Source organism: Cyprinus carpio, chromosome B16, assembly GCF_018340385.1.
Source record: "Cyprinus carpio isolate SPL01 chromosome B16, ASM1834038v1, whole genome shotgun sequence".
Taxonomy (NCBI): Eukaryota; Metazoa; Chordata; class Actinopteri; order Cypriniformes; family Cyprinidae; genus Cyprinus; species Cyprinus carpio.
In genome coordinates, this window is record NC_056612.1 from 25960006 (window position 1) to 25984358 (window position 24353).

Consider the following 24353-nt stretch of genomic DNA (forward strand, 5'->3'; position numbering starts at 1 on the left):
TATAAAGACTACAGCAACTCTAGTGGGAACAACTAGCTATTCCCTCCTAGCCAGATCAATAGATGGAGAGACATATTTTGTCATTTGAGCTGGAGACATATGCCGTAGAGTGTGTTTACCAACTTATTACCCTCCACTTGACACTCAAATATAATCTGGCAGATGATATGATGTATTTCATCTGTAAACTGAGATGTAAATCATTTTATTGGCTGTAAAAGTTGCAGTAACCGATTACAGACTCGTATATCTGTTGTTATTGGACTGAATCCCTGTGATGTGAAACCACCACACAGAGACAAAAGAAATACATCAAGCGGTTAGTCATGGCATATTGCAAATGAAAAATCCTTTGATTCCATGTGCAGCACTAGAAATTAAACAGAGGTAGAGGCATAGTTCAGGCTTGAATGAGAGCGCTGTCATCGTTTACTCACCCTCATGCCATTCCAAACCAACTTTCTTCAGTAGAAAAGATTTTGCGGCATTCAGAGTTGAATTGAGTGCCTTTAAAAATCCAATTCTATTCCTGAATTTGAATTGAGGTGTAGTTAACATGATGAAGAAGTGCGATTGGAATTTGAGATTGCGCTAAAATGTTAAAGATGTGTAGTTGGAAGTTTTAATTTGAAATACGAAGAATTAAAATGAATCAAAATTCAAAGAAATTGAAATTACAAATTTTTACCTAAAAATGCAGTGTTAGAACAAATAAACGATAGAACGATAGATAGAACAAATGAACGATAGATAGATAACTAGATGATAGATAGATAGATAGATAGATAGATAGATACGAAGACAGAATGATTAAAAAGTGAATGTTTATGGATAGAGAGGAACAACACTTTATTTCCCAGAATGCATTGCTGTTGTGAAATTTCAATAAATTTATTTTCCTGTCATTGCAATTAAAATTAGAATTAGAATTTCAATTCAAATTCACACTCATGACCTGAAATGAGGCCAGTTCATCAGTTCTGAATGTTCACCATGTTCTTTTTCATTCACAGAACAATAACACCGCACAGGTCTGAGACGACACAAGGGGGGGATTTTTATTTTCGAACGAGCCGTTGCTTTAAGCCGCAGAGGACTGCAATTTTCTGGCGACTGAATTTTCCAGACGCTAATCAGACGCTACAGCCTATGTCTGATGGGATGCATTAAAGGTGATTTGTTTTCCAGGTAAAAAGGTTTTATTAATAGCCTTTTAGTGGAATTCAGTCATTTGCTTGACAGGACATCTCAGATGCCCAGGAGTCCACTGACAGCCCTGTTGCTAAGTGACAGCTCTTGGGAAACAAGCTCTGTTTAATAGAGGAGGCTTGTTCATCAGCGTTATTTCTGTATCCATTGATGAGCGTCTGGAAAAGCTAAGAATTTTACTCCGTTGCCATTGTCAGAAAGCTTTAATGGGCCCAGTGCAGCAGTCACACTCAGTCTAACAATCAAGTGCTATTCAACCCGTGCAACAGTCATCACAGCACAAGTGAAGAAATCAATTTGATGTACTCTGATTGTGGCTCTTTTGACATGATACAGGAGCCGCCGGGCTGTTAATTCATGATTTCACACTGCTGTTTCATGCCGCTGTGTTAGATGATGCTGTCGTTAATCCTGTATTATTTAGGCAGCAAATGGACGGCGGTTTGTACGGGCGTTAGTCCATAAAGCTCGGAAAATTTATGCATTTATGCATTTAGCAGACGCTTTTATCCAAAGTGACTTACAGTGCATTCAGGCTATTAATTTTTACCTATCATGTGTTCCCAGGGAATCGAACCCCCAACCTTGCGCTTCGTAACACAATGCTCTATCACTTGAGCTACAGGAGCACAAAAGAAATGCTAAATAACGTGTAGTGATTGATAGAGTGGCGATATGCTCGTGATGCAGTTTTCTGAATGTCATTTAGCTCAAGCTTTCATGGGAAGGGTCTGTTCACATCAAGCCTGATGCAACAAAACAACACGAATTGCAAACAAAAATCCTGTGTCATGTTTCAGAACGCTTCCATCATTCAGAAGTCTGTTATGGGCACCAGTGATGCATTTATTTAATTAAAAATACAGTAAAATTCTGAAATGTTATTATAGTTTAAAATAACTGTTTTCTATTTGAAAATGTTTTAAAATGTAAATTATTCCTGTGAAAAGCTGTATTTTCAGCATCATTACTACAGGCTTCAAATCAATCTACTGTAATGTGCTGATTTGCTGCTCAAGAAACATTTCTTATTATCATCAGTGTTGCAAACAGTTGTGCAGCTTTATATTTTTGTGGAATCAATGATACATTTATTGATAAATAGTTCAAAAAAGTTCAAAACAGCATTTATTTGAAATATGAATCTTTTTTAGCATTATAAAGGTTTTTACTGCCACTTTTGATCAATTTTACGAGCCCTTGCTGAATAAAAGTATTCATTTCTATTTAAAAAAAAAAGAAAGAAAAAAATCTTACTCCAAACTTTATGCAGTAGTGTATTTTAACATCAGGGCATTATGATATCCTATTAGGTGTTATGGCACCATAATGCTCTTTGTGACAACATAAAGGGCATTATGGGATCATATTAGGTATTATGGCATCATAACGCCCATTATGAGACTGTGTTTTTTTGCAGTGATGTTTTGCTATTCTGCTAGGCTTTTATAACATAAATCCTTGTATTCAGTCCAACAATATCAGCAGCTTCCTAATTTTTACATTTTAGGAGAAAATCTGCAGGATAGATTTAAACATGGTAAAATATGATATTATACACTGAAAGGGTATTTAGGGTTGCATTGTGTCCCTGGGAAATTTGGACATTATTAGAAATTAATATTTGTTATTTTTCCCTCACTATGTTGTGCAGAGTCCCCTGGTGCAGTTTTACCAAGCACAAGAAACTGATCTTCGAAATGGTGCTGCGTGCTTTTCTGTGAATCTTGCCTTTGTGTTTGTGTAGCTGAGTGATCATGATCCCACATTAACAGCCTTAGAAACTTCGGCATTCCTCTGGGATCTGTACTTTAAACAATCCAAATGTGCATACATACAAACCCTCTGTAATTGCTACCAGAATGCAATAGGGCTGAATGCAACTGCACACAATGGCACTGTATTGCAATTAAACATCTGCATGTCCTCCCCACACGTCACTGCATGACAAGATTATTTCAGTACTTACAGTATGAGAGTAAGTTAAAAGGGCACAACCTAAAAATAGCTGACACCATACAGGAAGTTTTTTTTTTTTTTTTCCATGAATTGTCATTCTTAAGAAAGCCGTTTCAATCCTACAAAGGAAATGATCAAACTGGCCTTTCCCTTGTATAATAAAGCCTTCGTGAAAGCATTTAGTTGTTTAATAAAACCGCTTTTTAGAACTTTCCTCTCATCAATGAGACTGAGTAGGTCAGTATCGACCCATTATTGAGCCGTCATTTCACTCAAGTCCTCCTGACAGCAATCACTAAGGCCATTTTTGAAATATATTCACCGTTTTTGGGACTAAAATAAGCATAAAAGGAGCCTAATTTGTTCATAACCTTTAACACGTTGGATATATAAGGTATAGCTACAGTATAGATGTGAAAATGAGACACTGTAGATCTGATGCCTCCTAACAAAGAAAAGAACCTGTTTAATTTGTTATTCCCAAATGTCAATCATCTCATGGCAGACGTGTGAAAGGAACGGAACAACAGGTGGTGGATTGTCATGGAAACAGCTCCATGATTCCAGCATGGAGGCCGATTCCATGGAAACACAAGTCCAAAAATTCACTCAAGTTGGGTGTGGAAATATGAGAAATTATAGTGTATTTGAGAAATGCCATGAAAAGTCAGTCTGCAAAAACAACCTGACAATCTGACAAAGATCTTCATCACTGAAGAGAAAGAAAATTGGTGGATGATAGTCAAGCTGAATTCAGCGGCACAAATATTCACTTCAGCTCTGATTAGAGTCCAATCAAAGAATGAATGGAGATTTATGAGTTCAGTGTTGAATAAGATGTCCTAGATGATGAAAAGAGACTAATTTATGTCTAATTTAAAAATGTTATTTAAAATGCATGTGCCAAGTTCTTAGAAATGATAAAGCTTCATAAATTTTAGTTGTACCAATATACTGAATATATATGCGTGTGTGTGTTTTTGAGCATCAAATCAGAATATTATAATGATTTCTGAAGGATCATGTGACACTGAAGACTGGAGTAATGATACTAAAAATTCAGCTTTGTATCACAGGAAAAAAATTAATATATATTCAAATAGAAAACAGCTGTTATTTAATATATATATATATATATATATATATATATATATATATATATATATATATAGATAGATAGATAGATAGATAGATAGATAGATATAGATATATACAATTTTGTATAATATATATCAAATATATATGATTTGTTGAGATCTGCACAACTAGTTGCTACACACTCAGTAAACAGCAACAGCAGTCAAACACTGAGCTCATCAATTCCAAGAAGAAGCTTTTGTTGCAATGTCATTTCTCTTTCATTTTCATTTCATTTGACATAATTTAAAATTGAAACTTTCAGAAGATGCATATCTTCTTTTTCAGTTAATATCAACGTCCTTTTCACATATAAGCCTGCTTATCAACACATTTCAACTCATGGTGGTACACAGTGCTAGAGAAGACAAATAAAGAAAAAAACAAATTGAAACTCAAAAAGGCAGCTTTGAAAAAAAAATAAAATAACATTTCTGTTTTTGTGTTTTCTTATTTTATTCCAGAACCCAAAGAGACATCTATAAGATCAAGGTCAGATGAAGCCACAAAACAAAATTGAACAGAGTAGCCACAGATGCTGGCTGAGATCTAAAGGAAGTGGTACGAATTAACTTTTTTTTTCATGACCTTTCAATGATGTGAACGGACACAGCAGGTTGTTTTGCAAGAATGTCTTAACTTCATTTCAAAGGAGATATATATATATATGGTATAGTATAGTATAGTAGTTCCTGTGGCTCAGTGGTAGATTGTTGCATTTGTAACAGTTTCGCTGTTACTTATGTACCAGAAGTCCTCGTCTTTAAGCAATATTGTCACTTCTCACCTGAGCATAAGGGGGCGCTCTGTTGAGGTAATGCATGAATTTACCTTTTTAAGGTAACAAAGAAGGAGTAAGGGCAGGAAGTTAATTATCTTCTTCAGAAAAGTATACCTCAAGGTGGTTTGAGACTTGGTACCCTGTTTGAGGAACTTTATAGTTCTAAGCTCAGCCGTAAGTAATTGTCCATGGTATTTTGCTTTGTTAACAATAAATGTTTGTAGCACATGGTTATGGTTTGTTTAAATGTTTGTCTACAGAGAGTTTGTTTTCTGAGCATGTATGGATTATTTGGTGGCTTAGACCTCTGAGAAGTCTGGAACTGGGAGAACGGACTTACATCTGCTGCTTAAAAGCAACGCTGGACTTCAAACATCTCTTTTTGAGGTTGAATTTTACTGGGGAAATCCTCTTGGCATTCGAGTACTGTTTTTTTTGCACTTCATGCTCGTGCAAGACTAAGCCAAGTATATGGGTCTAAGTGCTTACAAGCTAAGGACTATGCTTTGGGATACTGAACTGTATTATGCAATGGTCCTAACTGTTGAACTCTCAATTGTTTGTGTTATTTCATATTTGTAGGTGCTTGGTAATTATATTTAATACACCTGACTCATGAGTAGGACTGGTCTGTTTGGTCCCTTATTTCATGTAACACTTGCATAAAAGGCAAAGGTATGCATTACACATTAACAGCGTGAAAGGTCATGGGTTCAATTCCTAGTGAACATACATACTGGTGAAAAATTAAATAAAATTATAGCCTGAATGCACTGTGAGTTGTCTGCTAAATGCACAAATTTAAATAAATATAAAGCAGAATAAATATAATAGAGAGAGAGAGGGGAAGAGAGAGCAAAACCATATATAGTGTATATGGTTCATGCACTATATTTTAAAGCATTTCAGCGTTTTCTAAAGTTTATATATTTGGTGCGTAATGTATTGACTGCTTTTAGGGTGCTGTTTGTCACTTCTTTTTAAGGCTTTGTCAGATGTGGTCACCATATATTTTTAACAGACAAGAGCAACTCAGCAAAATCCCCTTTTGTGTTTCACAGAAATGATGCAAGTTGAGGGTGACAACCAAACGATGACATTGGCCTTCAGTTACGTCAAAGCCATGAACATGATTTGCAAATTAGGAGGAGGGAAATTAATCAAGAGAACATTTAATTGTATAAAAACCTGTAGTGCAGGATAAGATTTTTTTTTTTTTCAATTAGGAAAAATACTGTAAATGTTAAATGTGCATATCAAAGATTTTTGTATACAATCCTCACAGCTGACAGATATGGACTAAAAGACAAGTCTGTTTTTTTTTTTTTTTTTTTTTTTTTTTTGTCTCCCTTTCAAAATAAGATCACAGAAAACAAGCTCCTTTGTTAAATCTTTGTTATTTACTCCACCGCTGGAAACTTGATGATTGCATTTGAACGGAATCAATACTGCCGGGTCTGCAGCGACTGCGATGCTGATGTGAGATGATTGGCTTGTGAAAGTTCAATGTGCTGCTTTAGCGCAGAAGACCGAACAGATGCTGTGATGTAAAGCAGACACTCGGGGCCGAGGGCAAACATCCGCATGCTAACACCGTGAAGCAAACCAGCTTTATCAAGCCACCAGCAGCCAGATCAATGCAAAGGGGCCTTTTCTCACTCATAGTGACAAAATGGAGATGTGCACCAATAAATGGGCTTTACTTTGATACTATACTGAGGCAAAAGCCATTTAGATGACAGCGGCCTGACACAGGAAAGATGTTGAGCAGAGTAAGACGAATTTCTTCCCCTGCAAGCAGCTATAAACTGCAAACTGCAGTGAGCAGGCTTTGACAACGAGTCTGTCGAAACAGAGGAAGGAACTTTGCAGAGATCTGCACTTCCTGTTGACGAGAACGCTGTCATGCGCTCGCTTCTGACAACACGTGATTTTACTGATTTCACACGTGTAACATAACCACAGCAACAGACTTTGGTGACTGTTAGTTTCTTTAATGCATTAGAAGCACAACTCCCATGATCAGATAATAAATTATTATACAAAATAAAAATTAATTTTGCTGAGTATCAGATCTTATTTTGTTTGTTATTTGTGGAAAGTGCTATTTATGTCTGGTCACATTGTACTGATGTTAAATTATATAGATTCCCCTATCAGAACTGTATGTTTAATTCACTCTTCTTTAGATGTTCACTAAGGCAGACAGGATATTCTTTAGAAAGATTAAAGGAGACTTTTAAAAGAAAAGAAAAAAGTCAAGAAAAAAAGTCACAAATTGTCTCGAAACCTGATCAAGGCATTATGGCTTAGCTGTTGACATTTCATGTGTGCATTTATAGTGCAAGACCACAGCTGCCAGAATCATTTACATGAGAATGTCATTGTTCTGCTTCTGGATGCTGATTGGTTAATACACCATCTCAGCTGTGGTAATTTTCAGACACAATGTGGTACGTCAGTTCATTTTTTTTCAATGCTAATAAAAATAGTCTTGAAAGAAGCTAAAGCAGGGTTTTTTTTTTTGTATCTTTTTTTTTTTTTTTTTTTTTTTTTTTAACTATTTAGAGGTTTGGAGTCAGTACGATAAAAAAAAAAATTATACTTTTTAAAATAATTAAATTGAATAATTGCTTAGAAACAAAGTATTTATTTGTTAAAATGACTGAAAAAATAACCTTGAAAAAATGTATCATGGTACATAAAAATATGAAGCAGCACAACTGTTTTCAACACTGATAATAATCAGAAATGTTTCTTGAGCAGCAAATCAGCATATTAGAGTGATTTCTGAAGGACCATGTGACACTGAAGACTGGAGTAATGATGCTGAAAATTCAGCTTTGATCACAGAAATAAATTACATTTTAAATTATATTTAAATAGAAAACATTTTAAATTGTAGTAATATTTCACAATATTACTCTCTTTCCTGTATTTATATCAAATAAATGCAGCCTTGGTGAGCAGAAGTCAATTTCCCTGAATGCATCACTTGTGTAACCTCAGTCCAGCAAATTCCTCTTCCTGTCACTCCAGTTCAACTTCCTGTGGGATGTGGCCGATTCAGATTCCACCTTGGGAACCTGAATTTTGCACAACCCTGACATAGGCACAATTTAGATTTGTCTGTGAAACTAAAGTGAAGCTTTTAAGCACAGTCCTGTTGATGAAAAGGTTTCTCATGCTTTGTTTCCATGTAAAAGTAAATGCTACTCCACTAGAAGGACTCTGCATTGTCAGCGTATCTATCGACTTTAACCGAATAGCCCATTTGATCTTTATTGCAGGTCCATCTTGCTGAAAAGCTAAAGGAATCGATGCGTCCACATCAGAGAGACTATAATAGAGGTTCACCTGCCTTTGTACTGAAACCCTTAACCTGACAACAGCAGAAACCACCCATTTCACATGCTGAGGTTTGAACTGTGGCTCTCTGGCAGGGTGCGGGGTCCGGGGTCCCGGGCCTGAACTCATCAGCGCTGTGGCAGCCGTCCACGCGGCGAAGATGAAATGAAGGAAGGTAATGTGGGGAAGCAAATGGCTGTGAATTCTCCTCTGAATGTGACTCCTGCGGCACCCCTCCGACTCAATTTTCACGCCGCTTGGCTGCAGAATAAAAGCAGCAGCCCCTGCATCCACCTGCTCTAATCCCCTTCACAACTACAGCTCCTTTAACCCTGTGCAGACTGTCCTCGCCTTCCCTTTCAGCTGCTTTGCAAAAAGCCCCTCTTGTATTATTGACTGACAGGTTGAATAAAGGTATTAGGTGTCATTGCATTTTAATAATCTGCCCCGCTCGCTGATGATATCAGGGTTGCGAGCGTGATTTGGAGGGCGGCGTGTGGCCGAGAAGCCGTCCGTAAGTGTGTTTTCTATTCCTCTTCCTCTTGACATTTTAAACATTTGAAATCACATTTGAGGGAAATAAAAAACGTGCAGGGCATCTTAAGCACCACGCTGGCGTATTTCGTGTGATGGGTTTTCGCCACACAACTTATTACAAGGCTCATTCGCTTGCCTACCAGGCTGTTTCTTTGTACACCAGCAACGGAAAAAATGGATTTAGACACAACTGACAACAAACACAGAGTGTTCATTTGGTCTAATTGGTGTCTTATCTCAGAAAATACTGTTATTGCTCAGAGATTTTTTTTTATTATCTTTTTGGTAACCAAGATGTCCTTGTCTGAACCCACACTCTAAACAAAAACAACAACAACAACAAAAGTAAAACTAGGGTACAGTTTGCTGTATAATTTGATTTATATAATTTTCCGTATTTATTTTATACAGGTATTTTACCTTTGATTTTGAATTTTACACTACATTGCATTGTTCTAGAGTAAACAAAAATGTCCGTAAAATTAATGAATAATGTGTGTAATTATCTACCAGTACTTTTTCTGTTATTTTATGGATTTGTTTTTTACAGTGCAGGATGTTATTATTTAAATACAGAAATTTATAATGATTTCAGGTAAACCTCAGATATTTCTCCTTTAATGCCTCACAAAAAATTAAGACAGACACCAATGATACATACAGCAGTTCTATTTTCATATTATTTACATACTATTCATTTTTATTTGTATTTTAAATACATTTTTTAAATATATTTTCCATTTATATTTTAATTATAGTTAAAGGTTTAACTTAGTTATGTTTTGCAATTGTGCATTTTTATTAGTTATTGTTTATGTCAATATAGTATATTTTATTCATTTTTATTTTTTGAGTTATTTTAGTACAACAAGTTAAATTAAAAGAAAATGAGAAATGTTGCATTGGCACTAAATAAAAATAAGCACAATATTTATAAAGTAATACGTTTTTTATTTTATTTTATTTATATATTTTTTTACTTCAGTTACCATTTAATTTATTTCAAATGACAAAATGTTACTGATACTGCATAGCAGATAATTTTTTTGGAGGAATTTGATTACAAATGTTTCATATTGAAATCTCTGTTTTGATTGCAGGTTCTTCAAATCAGAAGATTTTGAAGATCTTGTTTGAAACTAGAAGAGATGGATGTGATTTGAGTTAAATCTAAGAAGTGGAAGACTTTATAAAAGTCTAGGTGGCAAAATCGAGACACTGTGTGAGATTTTCCTATTTTGTATGATTAGAGCAGTCAATTAAGTTAATAACGTAGCTTGCTTGGTGCCTCATCTTCCATGCAGTCGCAACATCTGGCTCATGTCATAATATCAACACAACATCCTAAGATAGATTGATGGGTCAGATCTCTAAAATAAGCATCACGCTGGCATATTTCATATGATGGGTTTATCGCCACAAATCATGAGGCCATTCACTTGCCTACCAGGATGTTTCTTTGAAAACCAATATCTGGGAAAATTTGATTTAGATGAAATCAACAACATATGTAGTGTTAATGTGATCAAGCTGATGTCTTATTCCAGCAAATAGTGTTATTGCCCATAAGTTTATTTTTACTATTTCAAAGGGACATTTTTTAATGTGACCAAGAGGTCCTTGGTCAACCTACTTCATCCTAAAGATCCAGAGAACAGCACTAGACTACTAAACCAGTCTGAACCAGGTTAGAAATTCATACTGATTTCAGGTAAACATTAGACATTTCTTCTTCTTTTTTAAAAGTATCATTTGCATATCTATTATAGTTTTTTATTAATTATTTAGATCTAATATTAAATCTGAGAAGTGGAAGACTTCTGCAAAAGTCTAGGTGACAAAGTTGAGACATTGTGTGTGTGATTTTCCTATTTCATATGATTAAAGCAGTCAATTAAGTTAATAACGTTGCTTGCTTGGTGCTCGTCTTCTACGCGGTCGCAACATCTGGCTCCTGTCACAATATCACCACAACATCTCAAGATAGATTGATGGGTCAGATCTCTAAAATAGACGTGGCAGTTCACACAAAGCCTAGCGAAGGGAAGCAATGGTGCAGGTTGACCATGGACACATAAATTTGATTAAGGCGATTGACTAATGTGCAGTCTAATGTTTCCACCCGCGTGGCGTCAGGGAACATTAAGCCAGCCGAGGCAGTCTTGCATGAGGAAGTTTATTGTCTTCGTCTTGTAGATGAGACATTTGCTGCTCGTTGCTCCCCCTCCTTTAAAGTGCTTTGCAACTCCTCCTTTATGAATAGCAATATATTTGCAATAATAGAGTAGAGGCAGTGCAGAGAAATGAAGCGTAGTGGGGGATGTGAGATATGGGCCAATACTGCTAAACATAACAGAGTTCTCGTATGCGGTGTTCACTGCAGTGCACATATTCACCCATCTTGCCAAACTCAAGGACATGTAGAGCAATCGCATAGCTAGGCTATTCTATTAATGTTATTACCGTAAAAGTACTGGACAACTATAATTTCAGATGTCAGTCATCTGGCACGTTGATTTGGCCCAGATGATTTGCAGAGGTGATCTCAATAATGTCTCAAACTGTGCTCAGGTTTGCAATCAAATGTCAAAAGGTTTCAATTTATACTCAAACACTTTTCATCAAGTTCTATCGTAATATCCACAAAACAAGAATTACTCTAGTCTAATGGTGTTGTTGTGTCTATTTTTCTTTGCTGGAGAAACATCTAAGAGTTTATGCTCGCACAAAGCAATAATTCCATTTCTGAATTTGAATTGAGTATTGTGGAAACAGGATGTAGAATTGCAATTCACATTAGAATGTAAGGAAGTCAAATTGAAATGAATTGAAATGAAAAGAAAATCAGTTTATCTGTAATTTAAACTAAAAAAGAAAGGTTTGTCAACACAAACTTTGAATGTTGGCTTGAAAGCCTTGCTTTAAAGTTTAGGGGAAAAGATAGATAGAAAAATGTTTAAAAACCAATGGGGTTTGAGGGTTTATATCAATCTAGATAATGGATAGATAGAATCTATCATGACAGATAGATAGATAGATAGATAGATAGATAGATAGATAGATAGATAGATAGATAGATAGATAGATAGATAGATAGATAGATAGACAGATAGATAGACAGATAGATAGACAGATAGATAGACTGTACAGAAGTAGATAGATAGATAGATAGATAGATAGATAGATAGATAGATAGATAGATAGATAGATAGATAGATAGATAGATAGATAGATAGATAGATAGATAGATAGATAGATAGATAGATAGATAGATAAACTGTACAGAAATAGATAGACAGACAGACAGACGGATAGATAGATAGATAGATAGATAGATAGATAGATAGATAGATAGATAGATAGATAGATAGATAGATAGATAAACTGTACAGAAATAGATAGACAGACAGACAGACAGACAGACAGACGGATAGATAGATAGATAGATAGATAGATAGATAGATAGATAGATAGATAGATAGATAGATAGATAGATAGATAGATAGATAGATAGATAAACTGTACAGAAATAGATAGACAGACAGACAGACAGACAGACAGACGGATAGATAGATGATAGATGGATAGATAGATGGATAGATAGATAGATAGATAGATAGATAGATAGATAGATAGATAGATAGATAGATAGATAGATAGATAGATAGATAGATAGATAGATAGATAGACTGTACAGAACGAGATATACAGACAGACTAGATAGATAGATAGATAGATACCACCAGTGATAGATAAAGTGAAACTAGGAATTTCTCAAGAGAAGGAAGGAGGAAAAAGAGTATTTTGTGGGTTTACGCCCACCCATAGAGAGAGATTGACCTCAGCATTCATCTGAATCCTCCTTACAGGATTATTCTGATCTGTGGGGTAAGATGTCAGCGAGACTTCTGGCTCACACTACATCTCAACACCCTCCCTCCCAGCCCAAGCTGAGCTCCGTTAGTGAGAAATAACAACACTGACAGCTATATTTAGCCAAGGCCCTCTGGATCTTCCCCCATTAGCCACCTCACAGCCCGCAGCCTCCAACATCTCACCGGCAGCCGCCTCACAGATCACAGACACCTCGCCGCACACCTGAGAGCCTCCTCACAGGAGCACGTCGACTGCCAGAGAGCCAGGTACAGTCTGTCGTGGAGCGCGTTCTGCTGCAGAATTACCAGACAACTGTGATTCACAGAGAGAATTCTGGGAGGATTTGGGGTTTGTCATTTGCAAGTGTCATCACTTCGGGGATTTGCGGAGCAGCAAAGAATCAAGGAACGTTGTTGGAGAATCTCCATGTGCCACGGCTTGATTTCTCCTTTCAAAAGTTCCTCGCAAATTATCCTTACCTCAACATTTCTAACTCTGCAGATCGTCTCTTTTAAAAGTCACGAATGAATAGGATAGGAGAAGACTGACAGCTTACCGTCTTTCCCCACCAGGAAGTCCACGTGGTGGTACGTGTAGGCGACCCCGACCTTGGTCTCCACCTGCGGTCTCTTGAGGGTGGAGTAAATCTTTCCCGGACTGTTGTCTTCCGTCTGACGGAACTTCCTCAACCCGCAGCCCATTTCTGCCGAACAAGTTCACACTTAAGCCTGGGATGAAAAAGACATGGTCAGAAAGAAAAAGAGGTTCAAACAATGTCTTCAGCATTCATAACAACACTCCTGTAGATGCATGTAGACACAACAGAGCTGACCTGCAATTCAATGCACTCTTAAAAATAAAGGTTCCAAAAGTGATACCACAGAAAACCATTTTGGGGTCTTTAAAGAGCCTTTTTTTTGTTTGTTTTTTTAGTGTGAAGAACATTTTAATAATCTCAAGAAACTTTTTGCACTATAAAAAACCTTTTGTGCAATGGAAAAGATCCATAGATGTTCTTTATGGAACCATAGATCCCAATAAAGAACCATATATTTTGTGTAAGAGTGTAAGATGCTTTAATGGATACATTTTATCATTTGGATTATATATACAATAACTTACTATTTACTGTATGCATCATCACCAAAACAATGTTCAATAAAAACAATGACTATATTATGAAAGCATCTTAAAGTGCTATTCTTACTGTTTCAGTAGAATGCTTATCTTTGCACATTATAGAATACAAGGATTATCTGCTATATTTACCTAAATGTGTTGCCAACAGAGATTACTGCACAGAATATATGACACACAATGCAATGCACTCAATCTGACCTTCCAGTTGTCTCAAAATTATATTTAAAAGGCAAAATATCTTTATTTAAAATTAGATGTAAAATAGGTGCCAATAGCCTCGTGGGCAGCTTCGGGTGTCCCGAGTTCGAATCCCTGCTTGTGGCACTTTCCTGATAAATAATTCATTATATATATATATATATATATATATATATATATATATATATATATATATATATAGATATATATATATATATATATAATTCTATTAATATATTTTATATTTAATTTCCAAGATGATTTGACACCACTTATTAAAACATGCAGTGTGATGTTCAAACTACTTTTATTATTAATTAATTTCATAATGCATTCTGTTTCACATACTATTATTCAAACAATAGTAGGTCATACACAGTATATACTGCAGAGTACTCAGTTAGCAGTAAGCTAGTATTCAGTTCCAAATATAGTCCATCGTTTGTACTCGTTATTGCCTGTCAGTGGCAGGTGGTGCTAAAGGGGAGAGACATTGTCATTCTGTTCTCATTCTATTTTATAATGACATTCACTTTTTATTCAACAACTATTTGCATATGCTGTAGTCATCAAAACTTTTAGTCACTGTACACAGTATGCAAGGTGCCCGCTTTGTGTTTGATACGCTTAGGGCTTCATCTGTCTGTCAGGCACAATTTTTTTATATTGCATATATCTCCAAAAGGTTTAGATGTCAGCTCAGCAGTACACTAGCATATAGATGACCTTAAACCTAACAGACAAGGACTACAAAACTGCAAAACTCCAATTTAGATTTCAATCTCATTACGACTAACTCCATTCACGTTTTGCTTTCTTTCAGGTGTTTCCCATGTGGAAAGTAATCTGTCCGTTTTCTCACGTACCACATTAATTTGCCCAGGCGTGCACTGCTCTTCTACAGTTCTGTTCAGCCAGGTACTGCCTCATCCTGTGCTTGTTTGGCAGAAAGCAAGCAGAAAAAGACCCAATTAAGGGAACACTAGATTACGAAATCAGCTACTAAATAAATAAATAAGAGGCATAAATGGGCTTCAGCTCATCATGGGAGCCCAATCTCTCAACTGGCAGGCTGGGAATTAACACGTCCAGCCAGCGAGAGGCCAAAAGTGCTCTCTGTTCATCAGCCAAAGCACCCTCCTTTTCCAAATCTAAAGTGACAGCCACCGACAGTCGCGAGCGGATCAGAAGGGTGCAGGTAACATCCCATTGTGGCCAGCTGATTAAACCCAGGGTGGGCCATTGATGAAGAATACTCTCTATTATGTTCCTGTCTAATTACAGCGGCCGGGACGCATAATCTGAGAGGCGGCGATGGCCGAGGGTTCTAGAGAATACACGGTTAATGAGGTGAGCTGCTCGAATAAAAAGGTGAGAATCAATCACACAAAATCAAGGAGCAGATTGTTCATTAGGAGTCAGGATAATGCACAGCGTGCCGGCAACTCCAGCGGCAGGGCGACTTTAATTAGGGTCCAGACGAGAGGCCATGCAGATTTATGAATGCTGTCATAAGAATCACTGTTTCCAGTGACATGGACGTGAATGGATGCTTTCGGCTATCCGTGGCTGAATCCAATCCGGGAAATGGCATCTCGGGTACAACGGTCATGCATCAGCAATTGGATTTTTCTAATCTGATCAACTGAACAAATGAAGTGCAGGAAGATTTTAGACTTGTAGTGATTTTTTGGTGCGGGGAGTCAAAATGAAATGGGCGCACAACTGATTTTAATTCGGTAACTTGCCGCATTTCTGAGCGACACAGGCTATTTAATGAGAATGAAATGAAAGGTAGGACTTTTTGTCCATTGGGAATTGATTGGATTGTGAAAAGTGGGTTTGAAAAATGTAGGTTCTTTTTTAAGCTGATACTTTTATTCAGCAAGGATGCTTTAAATTGATAGAAAATGAAGATTATTATGGTTTCCACAAAAATATATAGCAGCACTTTTTAAACACTGAAATTAAATAATAAAAAAAAAAATTCTTGAGCAGCAAATCAGAATGATTTCTGGAGGATCATGTGACACTGAAGACTGGAGTAATGATGCTGAAAATTCAGCTTTGCATCACAGGAATAAATTACATTTTTAAATAAATTCAAATAGAAAATAGCTGTTTTAAATTGTAATAATATTTCACAATTTTACTGTTTTGTACAGCTTTTGTGATCAGTAGAAACTTGATGTGAGTTAAAATGGAAAGTCACTTTAGAAGTGGAGCATTTTATTAAATTTAGTTAAAAGGATTACAAGACTTTTTATTCAAAATCAATCAATCAATTATTGATATATAACCCTGGACCACAAAACCAGTCATAAGTGGCATAGGTATATTTGTAGCAATGGCCACAATAGCCAACAATACATTTTATGGGTCAAAATTATTTTGGCATATAATTGTTTTATGCCAAAAACCATTAGAATATTATCATGTTCCATATTTTGTAAATTTCCTACTGTAAATATATCAAACTTAATTTTGATTAGTAATATGCATTGCCAAGGACTTCATTTGGACAACTTTAAAGGCAATTTTCTTAATATTTAGATTTTTTGCACCCTCAGAGATTTTAAAAATTAAAATATAATTTAACTGTGCGCAGTAGACCAGGAACATGCATTAAAAAAAATAATAATAAACAGTCAGTTTTTTAATTTTATCTTGGATCACGATAATTTATGTATTAACCTAAAGATGTTTTGACTCTGTAAACAGTATTTTTGTCTTAAAAGGCAGGTCAGCTCTCTTTCAAATATCACTCTTTTCTGATATTTTTCTATCAGATGGAAAAACAACAGACTGCCCCTAAAATAGCCGTCTTTGACATGACAGCAACTTGCACAAAGTGGCTTTTTCAGACATTGCTCCATGTTTGAGCTCAGACACGCTATCTCTAGAGGCAACAGGCTAAGCGTGTGCTCCGTCAGAGAGAGAAACCAAGCAAAATAAAAAACGAGAGGGATGGTGTGGCGCGTAAGGAAAACAAAGTTGGTTGGAGGGGCTGATATTTGCATAGCTGATAGAGACGAGGAGGGGGGCCATGAAACGAAGAGGCGAGGTATTTTTAGAGCTGACGGAGGAAGTGGGAGATGTTTATGATTTCAGAGCGACTACTCCCTCCCCGAGGCTCTGCTTCACGCTACGAGCTTTTGGCAGCACTGCCTCTCTAGTCAACCTGGCAACAGCTCCCTCATGCACTGTAGACTGACAAGAAAAGAGTTCACTTCCAGTATACCATTGCACAGTAGTCTAAAATGAAAGAAAAAAAAAAAAACGTTCTCCTGTGACTTTTCATAACGTAAGTGATGGTGAGACTGACGAAAAAGAAAATCTGGGCAGGCCTTTTAATGAACGTTCATTTGTTCCTCAACCTCTCTGTGCTTAGCAAGCGCCTTATATCTTGCGCCACAGGAAATGTTTGTAAAAATGATAATTTTCCCAGCAACAACCCATCAGGGAGAAGCGATGAGCCGTCTATGATGACCCCGCTCAGTTTCAGCATTCCTCACTGCTCTAATTCAATAACTGTGTGCAAAGGACAAAACTTCAATGTCACGGTTTGCGGCTCTGTTCAAAGCTGCGGTTCAGCTCGTGTTTAGAGATGCATTCCCTCAAAGAGAGACTCAAAAACACTACTCTCCATTTGACCCATTTTCTTTAATGTGGCAAATAAGGCACAAGGCATGGTTTCCGGACTCATGTTTTTTCAGCAGGGAGAATGCTCTCCTGGGGTAGGAATGAGGCAGTCTCCCTGTTTGGACTTCCTCCTTCCTTCCTGGACGTCCTGGTCTCAAACAAAGACCCCTCACCTGAGCAGGACATTGTGAGGGAATGTGAACACACTTGAAGAGATAATGTCACTGTCAAGACCCAAACAAGACGAAAGCCACAGTAAAAGCATTAGATTAGTAATATAAATATGCTAAAAATATATAAAGGGATTTTTTGAGGGGGCAGATGAATTAGGGAAATTTTTACTTTTAGCCACATATGAACCATAATGGAAAATGTTACTAAAAGTTAAAAATAATAATATGTGTGTATAATTAGTGGCACTGTTTAATATGATCAGGTATTTGTTTTTATATTTTATTATGAAAACTTTTTTTTGGACTATTTAAATTTTTAGACCAGTTTTCCTCTTCAGATGCAAAAACCTCTTAGTTTTTTTGTTTTGTTTTGTTTTGAATTAGCATTTTTGTCAGTCTCATATGTTTAGGTTCAGTCTTTAGAAAAGGTTATTAGTCAGTTATTGAATGTCTTATTTTCAAAAATGTCCAATGTTATTTTCATAGGGGCCTGATAAAAATGCTAATTTCAAAGAAAAATCTCAGTTTTTATATGTATAAATCATCATAGTGTTATTTATGCATAGATATAAGTATATCATGGTTAACATACTATACTCTATACTAAGCTATACTCTCTAAAAATTCCCAATTAAAAAAATGCAAAAACGGCTTACAGAAATATATTCTACATTTTCTGTAAAACTATCTTAGATAAAGTTGATCAATTAGCAAAAACATCGAATTAACTTATCAAAGATGCAAAAAAAAAAATAAAAAAATTATGGTTAAGAAATAAATGCAAATAGATTTAATGGAATAATTTGGGGAGCTCAAAAATTCAGACTTGTAAACGATGGAGGAAGGGAAGATTTCCATAAAATGATGCCTTAATTTTCTGTATTCCTTCACAAAGCTATCGCACGCCAAAATACAGAAGACTGCTTTTACTTTTGGGTGAAATATTCTGTTGAACAAGAGGCACTCAAACACCATGTTTTACTCTGATGACTCTTTTCCCGGGTAAACATAATGTCAAGTCTAAACAAAATGTCACAGCATAATTTAGACAAAAACTGGGGTTAATTGGTGTCTTGGGAAAGCGTTCCTACTGTATGTCCCTACAAGCTCCAAAACCTCGTGTTCCTGGCCGCTGCTTCACTGCTTGCTTATGGATAATTAAAAGAAATAGGAACCAAGGTACAATAAAAGCCACAATTATAGATTGAATCCAATTTCAGACACACTGCAACTCGTCTGACAGATTGTCTCTTTAAAATCCCTTTCACTGCAGCCCTTCGGATGGGAGGGGAGGAGGGGGACACTTTCCCTTTTGTTCATCATGAACCTAGAAAACCCATCCGCTCAGCGTCCAAGGTCTGGGCACGGACACACTGGAAACCCAGACACAGCGGATGGAATTGCCATGGGAACGGGCCCCTTGACAACGATTTCATACTCAAGAGAAGAAAAGAGAGCAATATCTCCCCAGTCTGTTTCTCTCCCTTTATTCGCTTTCTTTGAGATTCTCTCTCATATTCTCCTTCTCTCTCATCTTCGCTTTCTCTTGCTTTCACTCTTTCTCTGATTCTAATTTGGATTATATGCCTTTTCATTTTTACAAGACAAATATAATTTGCTTTATTAAAGACCTGGGCGATATCACAGTGATTGTAGAAATATGTCAGAGACTTTAGCTATAGACTGTTTTTATTTTTTTTATTTATTGTATTAGCTACATATGTGGTTATGAGTAGATTACATGGTTTATATTATTATATTTTGCGAAAAAAAGTGGAATTAAAATCCACAAAAGACAAATTAATCACGAAGCCAATGCAGAGCAACATCAGTTAAAATGGTCAGCAAATTTATTTTAAATTATTTGATTGTTTCTTAATATCAGTTTTTTTTTCTTGTCAGTTTTTTAAAGGGATAAAATAAGATATTTTGAAGAATGTTGATCACCAAACACTTGACAGTAGCCACTGACTTCCATAGTATAGAAAAAAAATATAAGTCAGAGCCTACTGTCAACTGTTACCAGCATTTTTCAAAATATATTCTCCTTCAAGAGTTTTAGAATGTAACATTTCTTTTAAACTGTCTCACTTTGATTTTTCGGTTTATTGTGTCCTTCAAATAAAAAGAGAAAACAGCAAAATCCAAGTTTCTTCTGTTGAAGTATTAAATTGATTATTTTTATCCTAAAATGGGCATTACCTGTGGACACTGAATATATAAACCATTTTAGAATGAAAAAAAGAAGAAGAAAATATTGTGACTATACACTTAAAATCAAAGGTTCCAAGGTTTCTACAGTAATGCTAAAGAACCATTTTTGGTTCCCTAAAGTTCTTAAAAGGAACCATTTGAAGAATCTAATAAACATTTTCCCATTACACACTCTTAAAAATAAATGTTCTTTATTGAAGAATATTTAACATCCATGGAACCTTTACATGGCACAAAAAGGTTCTTTAGATTTTTTAAATGTTCACGCTAAATGTTGTTTTAAGAACTGTTCACTGAAACTTTAAAGGGGTCATATGATGTTTCTAAAAAGAACATTATTTTGTGTATTTGGTGTAATGAAATGTGTTTATACGGTTTAAGGTTGAAAAGACGTTATTTTCCACATACTGTACATTATTGTTTTTCCTCTATGCCCCCACCTTCTGAAACGCATTGATTTTTACAAAGCTCATCATTCTGAAAAGCGAGGTTTGCTCTGATTGGCCAGCTATCCAGTGCGTTGTGATTTGCCAAATACCTCAAGCGTGTGACGGAAATGTTACGCCCCTTACCATACTGTGATGCTGTCTCCCGGAGCGCCGAGACAAAACCATTAAAACCCATAATAAACGAGGCATCTGTTGCATCCAGTGGGAACATAATTACTGATTATAACGACTTATACACGTTGCATTGCATCGCGCCACGTAAACATAAAACCATGTCTGCATTTCTGATCTGAGAAACAACAAACAACAAGCTCTACTCTACACTGCTCAAAACTCGCGTTTGAATCATCAGTGGCAAATCCTTTACATACGTATGTAACATACTTACAGTCTGTAAGTCAGAACAGCCGGCATTGTAGTCTACTCTCTCAGGATCAGGAAACAGTCTTCCATAAAACGTGCTCCACGCACTCGAATATTTGTCTTGAACTGTTCTGGAACAGTGTTGTAAATACAACTTAACCACTGATTTGTAGTTGTGTCCTCTTTAGTAAAGCCAAACAAAGTATTTTCGCTTTTGCAACGACACAGGGCTTCACAACACGGCAGCAGTGGTGGCAGCAACAATAAAGTTACGCCTTCTTTCTTTGCGTGAACATTTGGGCGGTGTTATGCAAATCTTCCCACACAGTTACATAGATGTTTTAGGAGGGTGTGGACGAGTCTTAACTTTTATAAAGAATATCTCTTTGGGTTTGAGACTTTAGTCTTTGCTACTTTTTTCATGAACAGCTTGTAACACTCCAAAGAGAAAGAAAAACTTGCAATCGCATCATTTGACCCCTTTAATTGGGGAACCCAAAATAGTTCTTCTGTGGCATCACTGCAAAAAAATCCTTTGGAATCTTTATTTTATTAATAGTTTAGAGAAGCTTTTGAGATTCCATTGATGTTAAATGTTCTTCATGGAACTCTCTATGCCAATAAAGAACCTTTGTTTTCAAGAAAAAGTGAAATTTTCTATCATAGCACCCACCCCAGTGCCCATATGTGAGACAGTATGCTGTGCAAAAGTGTGAGACTTTTCAGTGGAAACAATCCAGTAAATTTGTAAAGTGAGAATAAAAGCATTTACATGTAGTCTCTTTTCTTCACCAGAAAGTGATCTGAATCTGTTCTTCTTTTAAAACAAAGCTCAACTTCTGTTGCACTCAAGCAAAGTATCGACATGTCCTTCTCGAACACGACTCAATCAATATCGCTGCAATTTTCCCGGCCACTCGTTACCAAGTGAGACGATGAGTCTTCAAGAAATATTAAAGCTGTTTTATTCTGCGTGTGTTTTCCTGCAGCGCTTGCATATTTCCCGCTTTGATTGTTCTGTGTTGTGCCTAGGCATCGCCAGCGGCCTGAATATTTGTGGCAGAAGCTCGTCGCTGCGACAGGAGGGAAGAACCTAATCTTCGTGCATATCCGGGAAGCGTAATCCGTTCAAAGTGGCACCTCACGAAGGAGAAGAACAAAAATTTCCATTTATCTTCCATCAAGGCGCACAGCTAAAGCTGCGTTTCATCTCCTCAACTGACTCAGCTGCGGAGAAGTTGCCGAATGCATGGCACAGACAGCGAATGTGACATCTGATTTGTAGGCTGTCTAATCACAGGAGAGGGTGTACATTTTCTCTCAGAGAGAGCAGAGGAGAGCCTGTCCTAATTGAACGCGAGGAGAAGCCGTTCAGAGATCACAGGTACAGCCCAGCAAATAACACACTGGGCTTTTTGCACGTCACGTCTCGGAAGGATGTCGTAATTAAGTTTCGAATGCAGTCGAAGCGTTCCAATTATCTAAATTAGATTTAATTGAGCACAAGAGAGGATTCTCTGTCCTAATTAGGTTACCAAAATATTGAAGCTTCACGTGTATTAATCATGTTCCTAACACACCAGCCCAGCTTCCGTTGATGATACAGGTAGAATAAATAACTGCAGGAGTCATAAAGATGCAATTAGCTACCCTTTTGCTGCGTGTGACTTATAAGGTGAAGGAAATTATAGATCAAGTTGTTATTCACAAGATTTTCTACTAAGAAAAAGGCCGCCACTGTTAAAGACAGTAGAAGAGATCTTAACAATGTCTCAAACATTCTCAGTCTACTTCCAAAAGTCCCAAACTTACGTATTTTTTCATCAAAGAATCAAAATCAATATTAATTATGCCTTCCACATTAATACTAATATTATTTAGGGTGACCAATACGTCATCTTAGTCCTGGCCAGGATTTCTAAATTGCCTAAAATGTCCTGGTTTTGGCTTTGTTTTCATATTTGTTGAAGGTGATGAGTAAAAGAAGTCTGACCAATAAGGCATTATACATAATCGACCAATCGTGGCATGCGAGAAGGTGGGATTTACAGAGAATGGACTGTAGAGAACATGTCTGTAGGAAAATAAAGCCAAAACCTGGACATTTTATGCAATTTAAAATTCCTGGCCAGGACATGTGTGGGGGAAAAAAGAGCACATATGGTCATCTGATATATTTAAATATATTTTACATGTACTGAGTAACTAATGTTATTAATAATAGCTCTGTTCTTACTGTATAGTCAGCAATTGTCTCATTAGTGTTTGGCAAGTCAAGCACCACTATTATTAGTGATCTGTGATCTAGTGATCTGAATGAACCCCTGACTAAAGTATTCAACTTAAATATGTAACTTGATCTGTAATGTTTGTTGCTACTGTTTTGAATGATACACTTTAAAAGAAAAAATATATATATTTTGTAAAAATATGGTAGTTTCATTTTAATTTTGCACCGTATATGTGACCCTGGAGCACAAAACCAATCTTAAGTCACTGGGGTATATTTGTAGCTATAGCCCAAAATAAATTTTCTTTTATGCCAAAATCATCAGGATATTAAGTAAAGATCATGTTCCATCAAGATATTTTGTAAATTTCTTAAAACTTAACTTTTGATAAGTAATATGCATTGCTAAGAAATTCATTTTGACAACTTTAAAGGCGATTTTCTCAATATTTTGATTTTGATTTTTTTTTTTTTTGCATCCTCAGATTCCAGATTTTCAAATAGTTGTATCTCTGCCAAATATTGTCCTATCATAACAAACCATATATCAATGGAAAGCTTATTTATTCAGCTATATAAATCTCAATTTCAAAAAACCCAGGTTGACATATAGTAAGGCAACTTACAGTTAACGGGTTTTTATCATGGCATTTGCAGTCTTCTACTGTTGAAATTATGATCATTTTTAAAGTGCACTTTTTGTCAGTAGTGATCAAACTTTTAAATGTCACAAGGGCACAGTAAAACAGATTTAGATATCTCACTTTGTTATTGCAGGTTGTTTACAGTTCAGCACCCAGCTGGAAACAACTCACAGCACCCTCAGAGACTTGCACAGGTGAGTACCATTCATATTTCTTTTTGAAAATGCACAAAATCGAGTTTTTTCTGTATTTGTTTTTTCTCCCAAGCAAACAACCTCTGAGCTGTAATAAAAAGGTCCTGCTGATGCACATATGACACTGAAGTCAGCATTTTTCTCCAGTAACTCTCTAATAGCAAGTACTGTATGTGTGGGGTCGGAGGTGACTAGCCCGTGATATGATGCACCAGATTCCTCCATGACAACAGCAGCTCTGTGTGTCGGCTCCTGAGGC

The 24353-nt window shown here is 36.3% G+C and overlaps 1 protein-coding gene and 1 long non-coding RNA gene across 4 annotated transcripts in view; one reads left to right on the forward strand and one right to left on the reverse strand.

Annotated features, from left to right (window-relative positions):
* Nucleotides 1–24353, reverse strand: part of LOC109068518 (raftlin-like) — an 86940-nt gene that overhangs the window by 60449 nt on the left and 2138 nt on the right. For all 3 annotated transcript variants that reach the window (XM_042741728.1, XM_042741729.1, XM_042741727.1), the window contains exon 2: nt 13404–13575. In XM_042741728.1, the coding sequence (XP_042597662.1) occupies nt 13404–13548 (145 nt within the window). In that variant the 5' untranslated portion in view covers nt 13549–13575. The remainder of the gene's footprint in view (nt 1–13403; nt 13576–24353) is intronic.
* On the forward strand, nt 5153–5708 carry LOC122140046. Its single transcript, XR_006156771.1, has 2 exons — nt 5153–5260; nt 5347–5708. It is a non-coding gene; the product is annotated as an uncharacterized LOC122140046 (long non-coding RNA).